Raw genomic sequence first — 21376 nt, 5'->3', positions numbered from 1 at the left:
TTACATTGAATCCCAATTTTTACGCTATACCTAGATCACAGCAATAAAGTAATTGACAGATCAATACAGAAAGCTGTGACACTGTTGGATCACCATTACCCCCACATCAATATGGCCATGGCCACAACAGTAGAATTGAGTAGCTAGCAGTCTTCCCTCCATACAAAGCAGCAAGATCCCTTGTGATTTTATTACGCCTGAGTAAGCACACAGTATATATGTAGGAATTTAACCATAGTTAATAACTAATGTACCATCTACATCTACATTCATACTCCACAAGCCACCCAACAGTGTGTGGCGGAGGGCAAACAGCTGTTTCTCATTTTAATGTATAGATTGTCCCACTCCGCAACCCTAAATGTTTCTCTTTGAGATTGCAATGCATAGAACACAATGAATAATTGAGTAAAATAAGGTGGATCTCTCTGGAAATCAACCCCCCCCCCCCCCCCCCCATGTGACTGCTACCACTACTACTATGGGCTTTCTTTGCATCAGCAATAGTAGCACCTCATAAATATGGTAGTAGAAATTCGTTTGTGGAATATAAATAATGGTACATATCGAGATAACAAACCACTGAACAGCTGAGTTGCTGAAAGATTGATTTGCACCTAAACAAGACAGAATTCTAGCAACGTTACAAGTTTTGTTATGTGCATATTGATGACTCAGCACCTTGATTAGTCGATGAACTGTTAACTTTACTCTTCCATTACTTATTAGTAATGGTACCTCTGCTACACAAGAGAGCAATCAGATTTCAAATGGTGTGCAAGCACTATTCACAACTGATTTGGTCAGAAATCTGCATGCAAGTATCGTCAATCTTGAAATTTGATTATCATTATTCAAGGTCCACTTCTACTTTTAGCAGATATCACTTCCCCACAATACCGTTCAAATTCTGATACCCCCTTACCAATCCCATTTCCTCTTGCACTGATTGTATATACCTTGAATTTTAGTGTCCTGCAGTGCAACTCTAGTTTGTGCCTTGTTTTTCTTCAGCCATAATTTCCTTGATACAGCTCTATGTTTCTCATGTGGTTTTCCCCATTTCCAATTTCTGCATTCATCCATCCATATTGAAAAAATGTGGCGCAGTTGCCAATCCAGTTCTTAATTTCCAAAGAATTACAATCCACGTATGCATATTTTTAACATAAATGAGCAATAGAACAAGCATTCCTTCTAAAGTGCATGTAATAAGATATTTCTGCCCAAATTTAAACAAGCTACAGAAGCAAGGATGAAGCTGAGAGGTTAGTTGTCTGTAACAGTGAGTACATTTATATTAATGGAGTTCTAAAAGACTGACAAAAATAAGTGTAGGGGAAAGGATGGATGTAATATAAGTCTCTTTCTGTCTGCTATTTGCAGACAATCAAATTATCTTAACCATCAAAGATGATGTTATAGAATGCATTATGAGAGAGTTACTGGAATTTATGAAAAGCCAGAACTCAAAGCAAATTTCAGCTAAACAAAATATCTGACATCAGAACAAGAATTCTTAGGTAAGCAGAGGAAGTATTTAAATATATTAATTTTGTAAACTCTGCCTGCATTAAATACTGGGCAGATTGAATATCCCAGTAGATGTTGTTGTCACTCCAAAGCTGAATAAAGAAGGATAATTGGAACATAAAGAAGCCTTAAAAGAAAGGCCAGAACACTTCTAAGAGGCAAATCTTGTAGGCTTAATACGTTAGTTCTCACACTGAGCTCGGCTCAGATTAATCTCCCCTGTACTTTCAACTTCCTAGCATGCTGGAAATAATAGGGACAAAGCAACTTCCCAAGTCCCAAGTAAAGGCACTTAGTTATCTCTGTAATTGGATTCTGGGCAACCAAGAACATCATGGGGGAGTTTACCAAAGTTTCCCAAATTTCTTAAAATGTAAATTGAATATCAATACACTTCTCAAACCTGGCAAACTAAAGATGCATTAGACCAAATTAACAACCAAACTGTAGCACTAAAAGAAATGAGGTACGTTGTTGAAAATCATTTTGTTACAGAGAATTATAGATACAAGTAGAAACCAGTTGTCACAGTCCCTAGCAAGCCACTGCAATTTGGCACTGGATTTGCAATCTAAAGAAATATCATATATTCAGTACTGAACTTTACATCTTCATCTGAAATAATTTCTGTGTTATCAATCAGATCCAAAAACAAATCCTGTTCACTCATCAGTATCTATGCACCTACTAATAATTGCAACCAAAAATATACACAAAGAGCAGTGAACTTCTGGGATCTAGGAGAAAGTGCAGTCAATATCCCATACCATCATATTAATATTTTATTCAAGGTAGAAACTAGCAAGAAAAATACATTGCTCCAGGTAATCTTTAAAACAACTCTGATATTCTCCATGTAAACAGTTGCAACCATAGTCCTTCCAATGCACTAGAACTGATAAATATACACCCTTGAAAACTTCTCAAAGCATTGACATATGTCTGAAGAAACACAATGTAACTGATGGAATGGCACATGTGAAAATGCCATACAACTTACAAACAAAACCTGGAAAAACTGAAATTGCCACAGGATCACATAAAAGCCACAAGAGTTCACCAAAATTCATAAACAGACTCAATATCATCAGATTTGAAAGCCACCAATATGACCAGAAGAGCTGGTAGAAAATGAACGGGATTTCAAGGAAAACACGTAACTACTATGTAACATTTAAAAAGAACTGCCAGAATATCAAGAACCAAGTCATATTGAGACTTTGGGTACAAATAATGAACAGCACCATGCCTTTTGACTGTGAATCAACAAAAATTGACTCAATTTTCCAAAATCCTAAGCCAAAGTGAAATTCAGAATATCCCACATTAGAAGAAACTGAGCAAATGACATGTGAAGTAACAAGGCACCAGCAGAGAGCGGTGGCAGGAGGGGGGGGGGGGGGGGGGGTAGGCTCCAAAATGTGGAAAAAAAGAGACAAAAGACTTGCTGAGAAACTTCATGTGTTTCTTATTTATCTGCCTCAGGTGGAAGAAATTCCTGAAGTTTAATCCACCCTTTATGTAAAAAAAGGAATAAAACATATAAAACTACAGAGGGATTTCCCTGGCACCAGTCACCTACAAAATTCTGTCAAAAGTCTTGGTCAAGAGCAGTGATAGCAAATAACTGGCAGGATTTAGGAACAACATAACATTTCAGAAAAAAATTCTCTATCTAAAAAACCATCTTACTTGTTTGCAAAGACAAACAGATGATGATCACCTTGTAGAGTTAAAAAAAGCATGCAGTTAGATAGATAGACATACATAATTTAATATGTTCAAAGCTAACACCAAAAGTTAAATTCTCAGGTGAAATATTTGACACTTTTGATATTAAAACAGAAGTTTGACAAGAAGATGGACTGTCCACCCTACTGTTCAATCTTATATTGCACAAAGTAATCAGGACCTGGGAGAAAGAAGTTAAAGGATTAATTATTGGCAGACTGTATGAAAATAAAACCCACAGCAGTATCTGGTCTATGCTGACAACCCAGCATTTCCCTCCAACAAGAAGAAAGAAGAACTAGATTGTGCAAATCTCATGAATAAAAACTCATCACATCTTAGGAACTTCTCAGTATCTAGATGGACATCCTGTTGTTGTTGTTGTTATTGTTCTCTTCAGTCCAAAGGTTGATTTCATGCAACACTCCATGTTACTCCATCCTGTGCTAGCCTCTTCATCTCCAAGTAACTACTGCAACCTATATCCCCCTGAATCTTCTTACTGTATTCATTTGTTGGTCTCCCTCTACAATTTTTGCCCCCCCCCCCCCCCCCCACACACACACACACTTCCCTCCAGCACTAAACCGGTGATTCCTTGGTGCCTCACAATGTGTCCTACCAACTTATCCCTTCTTCTAGTCAGATTGTGCCACAAACTTATTTTCTCCACAATTCTATTCAGTATCTCCTCATTGGTTATGTGATCTACCCATCTAATCTTCAGCATTCTTCTGTAGCACCACATTTCAAAAGCCTCTGTTCTCTTTTTGCCTGAACTGTTTATTGTTCATGTTTCTCTTACATAAATGGCTACACTCCGTAAAAATACTTTCAGAAAAGGACTTCCTGAACTTAAATCTGTACTCGATGTTAACAAATTTCTCTTCTTCAGAAACGCTTTTCTTGCCATTGCCAGTCTACATTTTATATCCTCTTTACTTTGAGAATCACCAGTTATTTTGCTGCCCAAGTAGCAAAACTCATCTACTACTTCAAGTGTCTCATTTTATAATCTAATTCCCTCAGCATCGCCTGATTTAATTCAACTACATTCCATTATTCTCATTTTGCTTTTGTTGATGTTCATCTTATGTGCTCCTTTCACGACACATCCTATGCTAACTCAATTCAGATACCTAGGAGAAATCATACAGCCTTGATTTCTTAGATTTTCTCAGCGTGATAGATTAATGGAGTACAGCCAAGTTTTTTTCTGTTTTATGCACCAGAGTGGTTGGAGTCCATGCAGTGAATAAACATAACAACACAACTCACAGCACCTGAAGAAGATGACTTGAGTTGGTCATCAAAATATTGTGCATAAAATGGAACCAACAACTTGTCTATTTACCCAGAACTACACGATTAATTGTGCAGCCTTCATTATGAAATAATGAAACAAACACACACAATATCAATCACAAAAATTGATGAATCATCAACAATGAATAATTTTTGGCCTGGTCTGCTTAGATGGAATTAGAATGAAGAGGGAGTTCAGGAATTATATCAGCAGAAAGAAGAACTCTTTGATACGTTGAGGAAGAGTTGATTAATATTATAAGATCATGTTCTCCAAATGAATAATGACAGGCCGACCAAGAGAATTCTCTGTCTTGTCATCTCAAAGTTAAGAACATTTGGCTGCTCGAAACTGAAAGAAATATTCAGGAGTTTGACAGCACAGAAGCATCATCAATTTGCAGACAAACCAAGAACAGGAACCAACAAAATGTAGACATGATACATTCATATTTGTCCTCTCTTCATTATTTTTATCAGTTTTTTGCACGACAAAAATTTTTCTGTAAGTAATCACCCAGAAAAGGATGCCATATCATGTTATGGAGTGCACAAGCCCATGATAAACAATTTTTAATGTTTTTACATCACATGATTGCCCAAGAATTCTGAAAGCATAGCAGAGGCTACCAAGCTTGTTTAACAGTTTTGCGCTTTGGTAGTCCCTCTGGAATGAGTCTGGATTGGCAGGTCACTCCAGCGGGGCCACCATGAAGTAAGAGTTTTGTAATCTTTACTATACATTCAGAATTCTTGGGCAGTCATGACATAAACACATTAAAAACTGTATATCATGGACTTGTGCACTCAGTAACAGCACAAGGGGTCATTCATAGAAAAATTTTCATGGGGCAAAAATAAATAATAAAAGTAATAAGAGTGTACCAATCCCATCTGCCACCAAACCCATTTTTCAAGAGCTTAATATATTGCCAGTCCTGTGTATCTGTATTCTAGAAACAGAACATTTCACCAACCTTGTTCTTATTACAACAAATGGAGGAGTCCACAGCCATGACATAAGAGTAAAAGCAAACACTCATCTGCTGAGACAAAGATTAAGCAGAATTCACAAGGGGCTATGAGGTGAGAGATATGGATAACCTACTTTTCAACAAACTACCCTTATGAATTAGAAACAAAATCAATACCTTCTATTGATGAGTACCAGAAGGCAAACTTGCATTAACTATGTGACTTTTTTCTCTCCCTTTTAGCCACTGTTGTATTTTGCACAATATGTGCTGAATTTTCACGTATATTTTTATCTATTTAGCTGCTTTAGATAAATGTTAGGTTAATGCTGTCATTATTAAATATATGTTGTTGCAAATATAATCTATAAAAATATAATTAATATCAGCCCCATGTCTTTGTAATATGTGTGGGCTTCAACTGAACAAATAAAGTTCAAATGGGCTCCTTTGTTGTGCATGATGAAATAAAATAAAATAGAAGAGAAAGAAAGTGAGGTACATGTTGTAAGAGAGAACTCTCAGCAAGGTGACATCTGGTAGAAGTAGGTGTAAATGAAATTAAAGGTAAAAAAATACAAAGATGATGTAGGAAAGATTATATAGTACAATTAATAAAAGTTTATTATTCTATGGAGAAGAAACATGAACAATGAGCAGTTGAGTATCAAGACTGCAACAAAGACTAATAAAGAATTAAAAGGATAATGGATTATAAAAGATGTGACTGTAGAAATACAGGAGCATAGGCCACAGAAGGAGAATGGTGCAGATAATTGGCCAAGGAGAGTACTGGAATGGCAACTGCAAGGGAAGAGGAGGAGGTGGATTGAGAAAGGACTGGACAAAACAAGTGTTGTTAGCAACAGAAGGAAGAGGAAGGAGCTTTGGCAAGACAGGAATATATGAAAATATAGTGTGAGCAATAGCTGATAAGGCTATATAAACATGGAATACAAGAATTAAGCAACAAACTGCATCACACATGAACAGTCATTACGCATTTTAAGTAAATAAAATGAGCAACACTTACATCCACTACTGGCCCGTGTCCAGGATAGATCAGACTGGGCTTCTCTTTTAGTATCAAATGAAGGGAAGCCATGTAATCATACAAATCTTCGAATACTGCTGTCCCTTCGCCCAGAATACAGTCTCCACTGAATAACGCATTTTCTTCTTTCAGTACCAGTGTGATATGATCTGTAGTATGACCTGGAGTGTGCATAATCCTACATAATAAATTTCACACAATAAATAACTTCACAAGCCACATCTTCCTAAATAAAACAGGAAAACATCAAATTAAATATAAATAAAAATAAAATTCTCACTTCAAAGCAGATAGAAATTAGAACATACAATCTTTTCCTTGGCATACCATAAATAATTTTTCTTATTTAGTTATAAAAGTGATTCATCATCATTCTGACTGGATAATGAATGTGATAAACAGGATGAAATCCAACTGCATTTGTTGTCTTTAAATATGAGTTTAATTGAATATCAAAAGTGGCAAAAGTCTACTTTGTGCACTATTTTTTGCCCTGTATGCTGCAACATTACATAACTGAATGCCCCCATCTGCAAATGGTAGTGGAGTGATAGCAGGCAGTCAATACCTGAATTCTGCACTCAGTGTCCAATTGTCAAGATTTTTGCCCTAAGTAAAATAATGTTTTTATCTTTGGTGCTAGTATAATAGTTTAATAACACAGGGTGTAATGATAACTGTTTAAAATGTTCTACAGTGGTGTAGGGGAAGTCAACAGAAACAATTTGGTATAAGACACTAGCGGTCTATCAAGCTGGAACATAACCTCAAATTGGTATATAAAAGCCACCTAAACTACAGTGCATGTGTGCCACTTGAGATTTTTAATGTCGTCTCATCCTCTGATGCCTCTGGCTTAGTCGTTGTTATGAATTATTTAGGAATAAAGGAGATGCCTCGCCAAAAGGCAGAAGTGCTATAGCGCTGATAGGTACACAAACAAAAGGTGCAGACTTAGCTAGCTTTCAGAATGACATTCCTTTTTTGAGCTGTAGGGGAAACATGCACACAAGCACACACACACTCACATGTACATGCCTGTCTCCTGCCTACGGTGAGAGTACTTGGGTGAAGTGGCGGTGCAGGGTGGTGTGGAGTGGACGAGGAATGGAGAGATGGTTGGGAGGAAGCGTCTAATGGCTCGGAGGGAGAGTGGGGAGCTGTCTGTGGGCTAGCTAGGGATGCAGGTAGAGGGGGCAGTGGCAGACAGCTGGGCATGCGATTTCACAGATTAGGGCATGAGATGACAGCACACAACTAACTGACACAAATTTGGACAGGGGATGGTGTACACACACACACACACACACACACACACACACACACTATTGGGTAGGGGGTGGAGGGACAGTGAGTTATCTTAGGTTTATAGCAGAGAGGTTAGAGGAATGAAGGATGTGCAGTAAGGACAGCTTCCATCTGGGGAGGATCCAAATGGCACAGGTTGTGAATTAGCATTTGAAATCTCACATGTTGTGTTCCACCACTGGGTGGTCCACCTAGTTTTTGGCAACAGTTTGACGGTGGCTATTCATTCTGGTTGACAGCTGGTTGGATGTCATACCAATGTAAAACACTGTGCAGTGGTTGCAGCAGAGCTGGTGTATAACATGGCTCCTTTCACAGGTGGCCCAGCCTCTGATGGGGTAGGATAAGCCTGTGACAATACTGAAGTAGGCCGTGCCTGGTAGGTGGATTGGGCAGGTCCTGCATCAGGGTCTTCCTCAAGGGTATGATTTCTGTGGCAGGAGATTTGGGAATGGGAGTGGCATATGGATCACACCCTTGTGGAAGACCCAGATGCAAGAACTGCCCAATATAACCACCCAGCACCACCTACTCCAATCCTGTCACAGGCTTATCCTACTCCAGCAGAGGCTGGGCCACCTATGAAAGCAGCCATGTTATATACCAGCTCTGCTGCAACAACTGCACAGCATTTTACATTGGTGTGACAACCAACCAGCTGTCAACCAGAAAGAATAGCCACTGCCAAACCATGGCCAAAAACAAGGTGGACCACCCAGTGGCACAACATCCAGCAGAGCACAACATGCGAGATTTCAATGGCTGCTTCACAACTCATGCCATCTGGATCTTCCCCACCACCACCAGCTTTTCTGAGCTGCACAGATGGGAGCTAGCCCACAGACAGCTCCCCACTCTCCCTCCGAGCCATTAGACACTTCCTCCCAACCATCTCTCCATTCCTCGTCCACCCCACACCACCCTGCACCGCCACCTCACCCAAGTACTCTCACCGTAGGCAGGAAACAGGCATGTACATGTGAGTGCGTGTGTGCTTGTGTGCATGTTTCCCCTACAGCTCAAAAAAGGAATGTCATTCTGAAAGCTAGCTAAGTCTGCACCTTTTGTTTGTATACCTATCAGCGCTATAGCACTTCTGCCTTTTGGCGAGGCATCTCCTTTATTCCTAAATAATTCACAACAACGACTAAGCCAGAGGCATCAGAGGATGAGACGACATTAAATCTCAAGTGGCACACATGCACTGTAGTTTAGGTGGCTTTTATAGACCAATTTGAGGTTATGTTCCAACTTGATAGACCGCTAGTGTCCTATACCAAGTTGTTTCTGTTGACTTCCCCTACACCAGTGTAGAACATTTTAAACAGTTATCATTACACCCTGTGTCTTACCTTGACTAGGGGGAGAGGATGTACTGGATGAAGTGGGCGAGGGGAGAAAGGAGACAAAGATGGAGGGTTGGAGGGAAGGAAGGCTGTTGGTTGGGAGACACGCAGCAAGTGCACCATGTAGTAATGTGGCACCAGTGACCTCACTCTGAGACAGTCAGGTGGAGTTGCATGTGATATACAGTGGCATGAAGCAGGGAGCTAAGAGGAGGAGGTGGAAGAGAGGAACACTGCACTACACAGAGAATGGTGTGAATATAGAGTGAATGGATTGGGAGCCATAGGGACAGGGGTGGAAATGGGTGTGGAACATAGTCTAGGAGATTTGAACTAGGAGGACTGTGGGATCAAACAATGTGTTGTAAAGTTCAGAGAAGCTAGTGCAGGGGGAGGAGGATGGGGATGCGGGGGAGGGGAATATCCAGATGGCACAGGTAATGGCTCAGCCATCAAAGTTGAGCATAAAATTAATAATAATTTATTAATTTTGCTTGTTGCTCTTACTATGAAACTACTGTCCTGTTAGGGGTTAACTTTAGATTGAATTGTAAAGATAATAAGTTGTTGCATAATGTTTACAAAAGTCTTTTTTTCATTCATTACTGCCAGGGGAAAGTTTTATGTAAAAATCTTTATGATAATCTATGGAAAGTTCTGGTTGGGCATTACGAATTATTTAGGAATAAAGGAGAGGACTCATAGAAAGACAGAAGTGCTGTGTCATCGATAGATACACAAACAAAAGGTACAGACAGAATGAAATTCCTTTTGAAAGCTGTAGGTGAAAAACACACACACACACACACACACACACACACACACACACACACACACGTACATGTCTGTCTCCCTACATTGTGCTTGGTCGATTGCCAGCCCTTTTCTGGCCAATGGTGGGATGGGGTGGGGTGAAGAATGGAGAGAGGCCAGAGGCAGGGACAGGGTTTGGAAGTGTCTAACAGCTTGGGCGGGGGGAGGGCGGAGTGGGGGCTGTCTGTGGGTCAGCTAGGAAAGCAGGTGATGGGGGCAGCTGGCATACAAATTGGAACAGGCGGTGGTGTATGCGTGCATGCACACACACACACACCTTTGGTTGGAGAATGGGGGACTGTGAGTTACCTTACATTTAGGCAGGGAGGAAGGATGTGCTGTAAGAATTATTATTAATTTTATGCTCAACTTTGATGGCTGAGCCATTACCTGTGCCATCTGGATATTCCCCTCCCCTCCATCCCCATCCTCCTTCCCCTGCACTAGCTTCTCTGAACTTTACAACACATCGTTTGATCCCACAGTCCTCCTAGTTCAAATCTCCTAGACTATGTTCCACACCCATTTCCACCCCTGTTCCTATGGCTCCCAATCAATTCACTCTATATTCACACCATTCTCTGTGCAGTGCAGTGTTCCTCTCTTCCACCTCCCCCTCTTAGCTCCCTGCTTCATGCCACTGTATATCACATGCAACTCCACCTGACTGTCTCAGAGTGAGGTCACTGGTGCCACATTACTACATGGTGCACTTGCTGCGTGTCTCCCAACCAACAGCCTTCCTTCCCTCCAACCCTCCATCTCTGTCTCCTTTCTCCCCTTGCCCACTTCATCCAGTACATCCTCTCCCCCTAGTCAAGCTGCAATTTTGGTACACTGCTGTTGTGCAGGTCTGTGGATGTGCATGTATTTTCTGTAGTTAACTCGTAAGGACTAGATTGTCCAATAGCTCAACAACACCCACAGTATAGTTTATGTGTCCATAAGCCATTCAATACCTCTAATATTTCATGAGTTGTTAACTCCACCTCTTACATTATTTACTAATAAATACAACTGGTATACATAGAAACCAATGTCTCATTGAATTAGTTTATCACATAATAAAGTAAACAGTGTACAAAGACTTTTTTTCTTTCCAAATTACTGGAAACAGCGGAACAAAATTTTACTCTTGTAATTTAGTCACATAACCTACTAGTTTAACATTACATTATTAATAAGTTTTTCATCTCCAAGCATTGTGTAAGGAGATAGAGCAACATATTATTTAGACATACATTTATAACCTATAGTGTTATTAATTTGTAAGATACCTGTGAGGAAATTTGTGAAGATGTTCTGAAGATATTGAGCAAATTCAGCGAAAAGCTTCAATAGATATCTGACCCAGGCAAATTCTGCAAATATATGCGAATTAAGAGGAAAAGATACTGCAAAGCTAATGTTGTAGCATAATGTCACTTACCAGTTCTTGCTAAAACTTGTTCAGTATGTTTTATTTACTAAATCATTTATTTGGCTCACTATTACTATGCTGATATTCTTAGCATCAAAGCACTTTTGATGTGTAAATTGACTTTAAAAAGTTGCACAGCTTGCACAAGACTCGATCTGTTGTGAAGAATATCATTGAATGTGTTGTTAAAAAATATGCAAATTCTGAAGTAAGATTTACTGCAAGCACTTAACAAATTTTTGAACACCAATTACAGTATGCTGACAGTAAATCTTAAACTACAAGTCTGTTACCTAATTAAAAGCACCAAAAAAAATTATGTACTATTATACAAGCCCATTTGATTCATAACCATGTTGGCTTGAACTAACCACTCTGTTACAAAAAAATTCTATATATTTCAAAGCAGGTACTAGCTTTCCTTGGCTTATACTCAGTCTACTTCCATGTATTGCTAATGGACATTCAGTAATAATTCCATGGTTACCTCTGTTTCTGCTAGTGACTATTAAACTAAAATAATAACGTTGTTGGAGGTCTTCAATTAGGGGAACTGTGGTGATGTGTCCAGTTACACTGCCACCATCACAACCACATAATTCACATTTGGTGCTGCCAACAAAAGACCAAAATGAGAGCTCTTCCATTGTTCCAAGAAGTGAAGGAAGAATGGGACTAATGGAACTCATACATGTTGGGGTGCTTACAGCAGCATTTCAATGTCTTCCTGGTAGTGTATCTCTTTTATCATTTTTCTTGTCTTGGGTCAAGCCTGAACTGTTTCCTTTGCTTCAGAAACTTGCTTCATTGAGAAAAACTTGCAGTATTGTTGTTTTCACAAATGTGTGAATTACTCAGTGTGTATTTTAGGCAAACCGATATGGCTTCCCTTATGGATTTTCACCAGAGACAAATGAAACTAAGCCAGTCCCATCAGGCATTGGTAGCTAACCTCTGGGGTTTAAGTCATAATTTCAGATTTGTTTGGGCTCATTGTTAAAAGTCCTATGCCACAACTCTGATATTTGACGTCATTGTCTTTTCTGCTACAGACAGAGAGGTGCATCGGAAGGTGTCGTGTATAGAAGATCCCACAGTCAAGGAGATCCTGGCTATCATTCAGGCTTTCAGAGTGTAACAGGCAATGATTGAACAATCTTAGGACATAGTGGGATTAGTGGCAGTATGTTCAGTACCGCAGCATCAGTGTCATTCACACATACCCTCATCATTTTGCATTTGTACGCAACATTCTCCATCAGACTGTGGCTTTTCCTGACACAGTTTCCTCTCATGTCATTGTTTCTGAGCACATATCCATAGTTACTGCATACATTGTCATGCAGAGTGCACAGATTTTTGTAAACTAGGTAATATGGTGGCCGTCTTTCACGGTTGCCTGTGTGGCCAATCCACAGATGCAGACATTGAGTCTGTGAGCATTCATATTGTCACACCAGTACTCAGCCAGGAGCTCAGCGTTCCCAGAAAGACTTACATACAGTGCAAATTCGGAACTGCCATTCCATTTCCAGGTCAATATCGAGGCCTCTGTTTCTCTTTTGAATCCTAATATGTATCATCACTTGTGCCACCCTTCTCTTTCCTCCACCAACTGTCATTTGGTTGCTTCTGATGATCGACCAATTCCTGTTCCAGGCCAGTTCAAGATCAATGTTGAGTATTAGCATGCCACATAAACAGTCATGTTTTTGCACATTTAAAGTCTGATATCCAAAATCATTTTTGGTCATGATGCATTCATGGTTTTTGGTTTTCAAATTAAGGATGCTGCACATCTCATTTGCAACTCCATCCAGTTCTAGGCATTAGACAATCTCCGTCACAAGTCTGGTTCACTGTTTTCACTGGGATTTGGTTCTGCAAAAGACTACAAGGACACATCACCCTTAAACAGATGGTTGTTTCCTTATTTTATCACCCAAGGCCTATTCCATTTGTTCTGTGGCTGACAGGTAAGGAAGAACTGGACAGGTTGCACAGCTTGGGTGTCATTGAACCCATTCCTTCCATCCAATGAGCTATGCTTCTGTTTGTTTTCTGTAATCCAACAGGGATGCTTTGTTTGTAAAGGGTTTTTAAGTTCACCATTTATGCCCAATCTATAGTGAACAGCTATCCTCTTCCCTACCCTGAAGAAATACTTGCGCAACCAGTGGATGACAATTGTGTTTCTAAAATTGAATTGGCGGTGGCATACCTGCAGCTGCAGCTAGATTCCACTTCTTAATAGGTAATGGTGATCAACACTTCCTTCGGGTTGTACTGACCATTGGGCATCGTGAGTGGGCCCACCATTTTTCAGAGAGTTTTAGAACAGTGAACGCAAGGTATTCCATGCTGTGCAAACTATGTTGATAACGTCATTGCCACGGGTTGCTCATGGCAGGAACATCTCAGTAATCTTCGGATTCCGTTCACTAAATTGCAAGGGGTGGGCCTTAGGTTCAGTCTGCAGAAATCAAATATTTAGACCACATTCTTTTGGAGGACAGTGTCAAACCCACGAAGCACCACATAAGCAGCAACTGATAACTTCCCTAAACTGTGAAACTTGAAGAAGCTCCAACCACTTCTGGGCAAATTAATTTATTATTCAAAATTTCTCACTAACACAGTGGATACAACTCATCCATTAAACAAGCTAAAAAAATGTGTTCCTTTCATTTGGCTAGCAGAATGTGATAGAATATTCACCACACAAAGCTGCTGCTACAGATATCACCTTGTCTTGGCATCTTTACACCAGCCAAACACCTCGTCCTGGAAACAACTGCTTCCTAATTTGGAATGTTGTTAGCTCATAGGAATGCTGACAGTTCTGAATAGACTATCCTGTATGCCTCCATAACACTGACATCTGCACAATGCAATTATTATCAGACAGGAAAAAAGGCATTAGCCATTGTGTATACCCTCCGGCTTCAGTGGCATCAAGTTTCACATCATCACTCACCATAAGCTGCCTGTGGCACTATCAGGCCCCCATTCATGACTTCCTGACAGGATTGTGCAACAACGCCCATGTTGAGCTTTGTTTCTGAATGTGTACCACTATGAGGTTCATTACAGATTCACAGCACAGCATGCTAAAGCGGATACACTGCAATGCCTGGCTGTGGGACACAACCCAGCCTTCAACAAAGCCAAAGTTGTCTGTTTTTACATTAATCCTCACTTGCAGCACACAGTGGATAGACTTCAATTATTGGACCACAACATAGTGCAGGCCACCCGACAAGATCCTGTGTTCCAACAGGTGGTTGATTTTTTGTGTAATGTTGGCCCAAGCCCATGCTCACCAAGGAGTCTGGTCTGCTCCACATCTGTTTTCTCCGCCATCATTGGCTGGTGGTAGTTGATTGCACTCTCCTTAGCACCAAATTGGACAACTTCAGAGTCATCATCCCTCCAGTTGTGCTGGCTTGTATCCCTGCTCTCTTACATCGTGGCCACTGGGGTATGACCCACATAAAAGCCATCGTGCAGTGTTTTGTCTACTTGTTGGTCATCAACTCAGTGATTGAGAAGATTGTCCGTGAATACAAATAGTGCAGCAAACAGCAGGCAGTGCCACCAACTTTCATGCCATGGCCCATACTACGTCATCCGTGGAATCATGTACAGACATTAAAAAGTGCTTGATAGATTAGTCAGTTGCTTCTGTTTCTCAGCACCTATAGGACCACAGTCCACATGGCAGAAGCCAGCAGAGATCTTCCGTGGCCGACAAACCAAGATTCTGTTGCACCTGCTCTGCCTTGTGTCGCAGCCTGAGGTGTGCTCACACATTTTGTGTTACTTTCTTGGCACCCCTGTTGTTCATACTTCTGGTCGGTGGCCTGGAGGGCGCTGGTGACCGTATGAGTGATGCTCGCTTGGCAAATGTTCACCATGGATGCTGGAAATGTGCCACCCTCCCATAATTGGAAGCAGTTGTGCCCTTGATGAGGCAAAACCAATCATATGCACAGCCTTAACAGACACTGACAGGGAGTCCACCTTCTAGTACCACTCCACAAGGGCATCTTTGTTTGAGGAGCTATTGAGTGCCACTGACATCCAGATGCAGCTGCCAGCCACACTGCACCCTTTGCCAGTGTTTGATCGCAGCTGCCTAAATGCTGCCCTCCCAAAGGACCACCCATCAGCCTTTCCCCAGTCACTGTTGCACTCATTCCTTGCCACAGACAGCATGCTTTCCATGCCTCCAGCACAGGTGTCATTCCCTCACCTGGCTTGCCATCATCCGGGCCACTTCCAGCCATATGCCTCACCAGGCCAGTGACAACTGATTGCCAAGTGGTGTGATAGTGACAGCTCATCTGATGCCGAGCCAGTGGAGGCACACATTTTCAGCAGACAGCTGCCATCACTCCACTGCTATAGAGTTGCCTGCAAAGACCCAATGGCTTCCTCAGCCACAACTCTCCATCTCAGATAGCAGTCCCCAGAAAGCAGTCTCACCTGCTTGGCATTCCACCTTTTTCCTCCAATGCTTATGGCATCAGTTCCACAAATGGAGGAGAGCTATGACAGTGTGTCCAATTACGCCACCATCAATCCAACCACAGAGTTCACATTTGTCAGCACAAGACTTAAATGAGAATGCCCACCTCACTTGGTGTCAGTGCCATTTCTGACTGAGTGGGAATGGCCATATGTGAGCAGCATGGTCCACTCCTTTTTTCCATTGTTCATGCTCAATGAAGGTTCCACATGCTGATTAGGACTGTTCCTTGATGTGTTTGATGAACCTGCTTGCCATCCAGACTTGGTCTGGACTGTTTTCCCACTGTTTCTGTCATTGCATGTCTGTACGTCAGGTGTGTAGTGACTGTAATCGTATTTACTGTGTACTTTGTTACATGTAACAAAACTGTAGATGCTATAAGAGCATTATGTCAGCGAGAAACAAAATTTCAGAGATGTGGCACAGAGAGCAGAATAAAGTACAAATCAGTCATTATATTGGAGTATAAGAAAGGCAAAATGACAAGAAAATAATTTAATGAAATAACTGGGATACAGCAGATGGAATTATCATATTCATTGAAATATTCCACTCCATGTGTATTGATTGGTGAAGTGTTCTGAATAACAGCTTATCTTGAAACAACTTTTCCTTCTTCATTTTTCCTCCTTCCAGCTTCTCCCATATTTCTCTGTCTTCTGCCCTTCATTTCATCCTCATTGTGCTCCCCGTATTACATTTCCTCCTTCTTTTGATCTTCTTTCTCTCCCTCTCCCTCTTTGTCACAGTCCCCTTTCTTCCTCCCTCCTATTTCTCACAACTTGCCCCTTTCCCCCTTCTTACTCAATGTATCAATTGTCATCACATCTAAGTAGTCAGATAATTAAAAATTATTCATTCAGGACAAAATGTTCTGGTGGGCAAAATAACAGCTGAACTTAGACTTTCCAGGAGAAAAAAATGTATACCTACCACACAGTAAACTTACATATTAAATAAGGAAACAAAGTGTGGCTCACCTTAGTGTAGCACCTTCTGTTGATATCTCATCCCCATTTTTAAGGAAATTGATTTGTATGTCATTAGGTAATGCATCATCAGGTTCATCCAACCTTTTGTGCTTCCAAATTCTACAGTCTTTAGTTATTTAAACAAAAGAAGGAAAACAGTTACATAAGGTCTTAGGGGACATAATGTTACAGCTATCACAGTTAATTAAAACATAAGTGTAATGCTAAAACTACTGAAACAAAAGTGGTGCGACTACTAACCTTTTGCTAAGATAGGAACAGTTAACAGTTGAAGGAAGGCAGGGGAAAGGGGGCGGGGGGAGTATTTTTGCAGAAAATTGCCTTATTTGTCCTGTTTCAGCAACTGTACTAAAATAAAATGTGAAAGAACTATCCCAGGTCTCTTTCATCTCTGGGTATCTACCAATTTTTTTTCAGAATTCTAGTTCAATTTATTTGATTTATTCGGTAAAACTGTATTTGAAAAAATGAGAATAAACCTCTTAGTAACGTCATCAGACAACAAATAAAATAATGCTCTAGTATATTATGATACTAACACCCGGATCTTAAGAAAACCACAAGAAATTCAAGGAAGATAAACAGTTTTATTTTCTGCCAAGAATAGGATCAGTTGAAAATGCACAAATTTTCAAACATAATTAGACCCATTCATGTTACAGATAAAAGAACTATGCAATATGATCAAACTGGGTAAGGTACATCAACAAAGAGTCCCAGAGAGGTTACTGATTGTTTATAAACAAAAGTACGCTAATCATGCAGTTGGATAAAACATTAAAGTGAATAGCAGCAACATACCTTCAAACATAGAGAGGCAGTAAAGACATTATTTCGTCATTCCAAAATCTAAATATCTCAGGACACCCATATGACCCACCCACACCCCACCCCCAAGTGCGCACACACATGTGTGTGGGTGGGTGGGTGTGGGTGTGACCATTCTGAGCTTATGCACCATTTCTCAAGGCTTTGTTGTTGACTGGATGGTAAACCCTAATCATCCTTCAAATATGTACACCTGTCTTTCATGGACAGGGCACTACTAGCTCCAATGTATTACCTGCTTACTGATTTTGAGCTCCAGTCTGTTGAGAGGCCTCTCATGATATTGGCAGAGTGAATATGGTGAGGATTTTTGTTTTTACATAGTCCCAGAGTTCTTTATGAGATTAAAGCATCTTCCCTTTTTAGAGTGATTCTGCAGTGACAAACTAAAACACTCTGGGACTCAAAGATGGGTACCTGTCTTTTGTGAGCTGTGCGCTACCATTCTAAAAGCCAACTTGACTCTGATACGAGTTACATTCTCCAGCCTGCCATCTTTGTGCCGTTTTGTGTCCTCTACAAAGAATAGAAAAATTTGAACCTATAGAAAAGCAAAAGGCACTAGTCTGACAGCATAATCTCCATAGAGTTAGGTACAAATGGGGAAGCTTATGGCAGCTTAGAATTAGTGACAAGACATGCTCAGTTCATGTGAAGGCTTCTGTAAATTGTGACCCACTGGCTCGTATTGACTGTACTTCACCCAAACTTTAAAACTGCAGAGCGTGATTGATATTGTAGTTGTTTTTGTTACTGAGGTATATTATTTCAGCTATTTCTTTAATGTTTGCCTACAGTTTGAAATTAATTACAGGATATCTTATATTTATCCCCATTTTTTTCTTGAATAATGATTTTGTGTAGTTTAAATATCGAAACTGTAGCCCTCTGCTTTATTTGTAAGTCTGCAACCTGTGGGTATAAGCAGAATGCAAGTATTATTGTGCTATTTATATAATGTGTCTTGTAAACTGTAATCAGTTAAGTGTCCATATGTCACATCATGCTACAATTCTGACTGAAACAGACATTACAGCACTTAAATGGATTGCTCCATGTTGTTTATTATTTTGTATAAATGACCTAAAGATGCATGCATGCATGTGCATGGACAAGAAGAGAATAGAAGCTTTTGAAATGTGGTGCTACAGAAGAATGCTGGAGATTAGTTGGGTAGATCACATAACTAATGAGGAGGTATTGAATAGAATTGGGAAGAACAGAAATTTGTGGCACAACTTGACTAGAAGAAGGGATCGGTTGGTAGAACATGTTCTGAGGCATCAAGGGATCACCAGTTTAGTACTGGAGGGCAGGAGGGTAAAAATCATAGAGGGAGACCAAGAGATGAACACACTAAGCAGATTCAGAAGGATGTAGGTTGCAGTAGGTACTGGAAGATGAAGAAACTTGCACAGGATAGAGTAGAATGGACAGCTGCATAAAACCAGTCTCTGGACTGAAGACCACAACAACAACAACAACAACATAAAAAAGAAGATTAATTAAACTGCCAGAAATATCAAGCAAGGTTTCTCCTAAATACTACATTGAAGTGCTCTCCAAGATCCTATATGGAAGGCTTATTCCCTATGTGGAAGAGAGAATTGGAGACCAACAGACTGGCTTTAGAAGAAATAGGTCAACAACTGACAACATATTCACATTGGGCATACTACTTGAAAAATGATTTAACCATCAAATACACATAAACCAGCTTTTTATCAATTTTAAACAAGCCTATGATATCATCTCAAGAGTGGGATTGCAGAATGTAGTGGAAGAGGCTGGAATACGTAAGAAGTGCATTAAACTTACTATGATGAGCCTCAGTGAAAATAGCTATAAAGTAAAAATATACGGTGAAATCTCCAGAGAAGTGGAAGTGATGAAGGAACTGAGACAGGGTGACAATATCTCCTCACTGCTATTCAACCTCTACCTAGAAAAGTTATAAGTCAGAGAGTGTTAAATAGAGGAGGAATCATTTTCAGTCACTCACTGCAGTACCTAGCTTACACAGATGATGTGGCTTTACTTGCACAAAATGCTGCTGTGCTGGCCAATACCTATCAATAACTGGAGGGAGGTGCAAGGGAACTTGGCCTGATAGTCCATGTCAAGAAGACCAAATATATGGCAATGACTGACCAATGAAACCTACCAAATCTCAGGATAGCCGACAGAGTTTGAAACAGTGAGAGACTTCAAGTACCTTGGATTGATTGCCACAGAGACAAATGACATTGGCAGAGGAGAAAGCTACAATAGCAGCAGGCAATAGATGCTACTTTGCCGACATTACCCATGCTTAGGAGCTTGCTTCTAATACAAAAATCTAAAATCCTTATTTATAAAACAATTATAAGACTGGTTGTTATGTATGGTGCCGAGACGTGGACCATGATTGTAAATGAGGAAATGATCCTTAGCATTTGGGATTCACTTTGTAGGAAGTACCAGAAAGTAGTTCTATGTGGTGACTTCAATATTAATTTTGCACAGATTGCGCAAGAAAAAGGATGTTGGTAGATCTCCTAAATTCGTATGATCCGATGCAAACTGTGTTTTTTCCAACTAGGGTGCAGGGGAACAGTAGCACAGTCATAGACAATATTTTTATTCATTCTTCATTACTGGATGGGCATTCTGTTAGCAAAAGGGTGAATGGCCTTTCAGACCATGATGCACAAATTTTAACACTAAAGGGTTTTTGTACTCAAACCAATGTCGTATTTAATTACAAACTACCTAGGAAAGTTAATCCAACAGCAATAGAGAGTTTTTCAAAACTTGTCAAGGAACAAGAGTGGCAAGATGTTTATAGTGCCGAGTTGCTTTCCATTAGAACATTCTAAACACGGTACTAGGAGTAGTGGACAACCCGGTTGGCTGACTAGTGGGATGAGGATATCATGTAGAACAAAGCGGGAATTATATCAAAATGTTAGAAGTAGTCACAATCAAGCTACAGTAGCCCATTACAAACAGTATTATAAGGTGCTTCAAAATGTTATTAGCAAGGCAAAAAGTATGTGGTATGTAAATAGAATAGCTAATTCGCAGGATAAAATTAAAGCCATATGGTCAGTTGTGAAAGACGTGTCTGGTCAGCAGCGCAAGGTTGATGATATAAAGTCAGTTTGCAGTAATAATATTTCTGTTACTGATAAATCAGATATATGTACAGTATTTAACAACCATTTTCTGAGCATTACTGGTGAATTAAATAAAAATTTAGTATCTACAGGAAATCATATAAATTTCTTAGCAAATGCCTTTCCGAGATTGACGTCTGAAATACTCCTCTGTGATACAGACAACAGTGAGATTGAGACAATAATCAAATCACTGTAAGGACTCTCATGGTTATGATGGAGTGTCTAGTAGAATATTAAAGTACTGTGCTGCACATGTTAGCCCTGTATTTAGCCATATTTGTAATTTTTCCTTTAGGAATGGTCAGTTTCCTGAGCGATTAAAGTACTCAGTAGTAAAGCCACTTTATAAAAAGGGAGAAAGGGATAATGTAGATAAT

General features: G+C 40.1%; 1 protein-coding gene across 2 annotated transcripts in view; it reads right to left on the bottom strand.

Moving 5' to 3' along the window:
- The window catches only part of LOC126335426 (endoribonuclease LACTB2), an 81658-nt gene that overhangs the window by 8876 nt on the left and 51406 nt on the right, over positions 1 to 21376 (bottom strand). For both annotated transcript variants that reach the window (XM_049998703.1, XM_049998704.1), the window contains exons 3-4: positions 16999 to 17116; positions 6577 to 6775 (exon numbers count right to left, since the gene is read on the bottom strand). In XM_049998703.1, the coding sequence (XP_049854660.1) occupies positions 6577 to 6775; positions 16999 to 17116 (317 nt within the window). The remainder of the gene's footprint in view (positions 1 to 6576; positions 6776 to 16998; positions 17117 to 21376) is intronic.

Source organism: Schistocerca gregaria, chromosome 2 (assembly GCF_023897955.1).
Source record: "Schistocerca gregaria isolate iqSchGreg1 chromosome 2, iqSchGreg1.2, whole genome shotgun sequence".
In the NCBI taxonomy this organism is placed as follows: Eukaryota; Metazoa; Arthropoda; class Insecta; order Orthoptera; family Acrididae; genus Schistocerca; species Schistocerca gregaria.
Note: the sequence above shows the minus strand (reverse complement) of the source record. Positions and strands in the feature narration are given on the sequence as shown.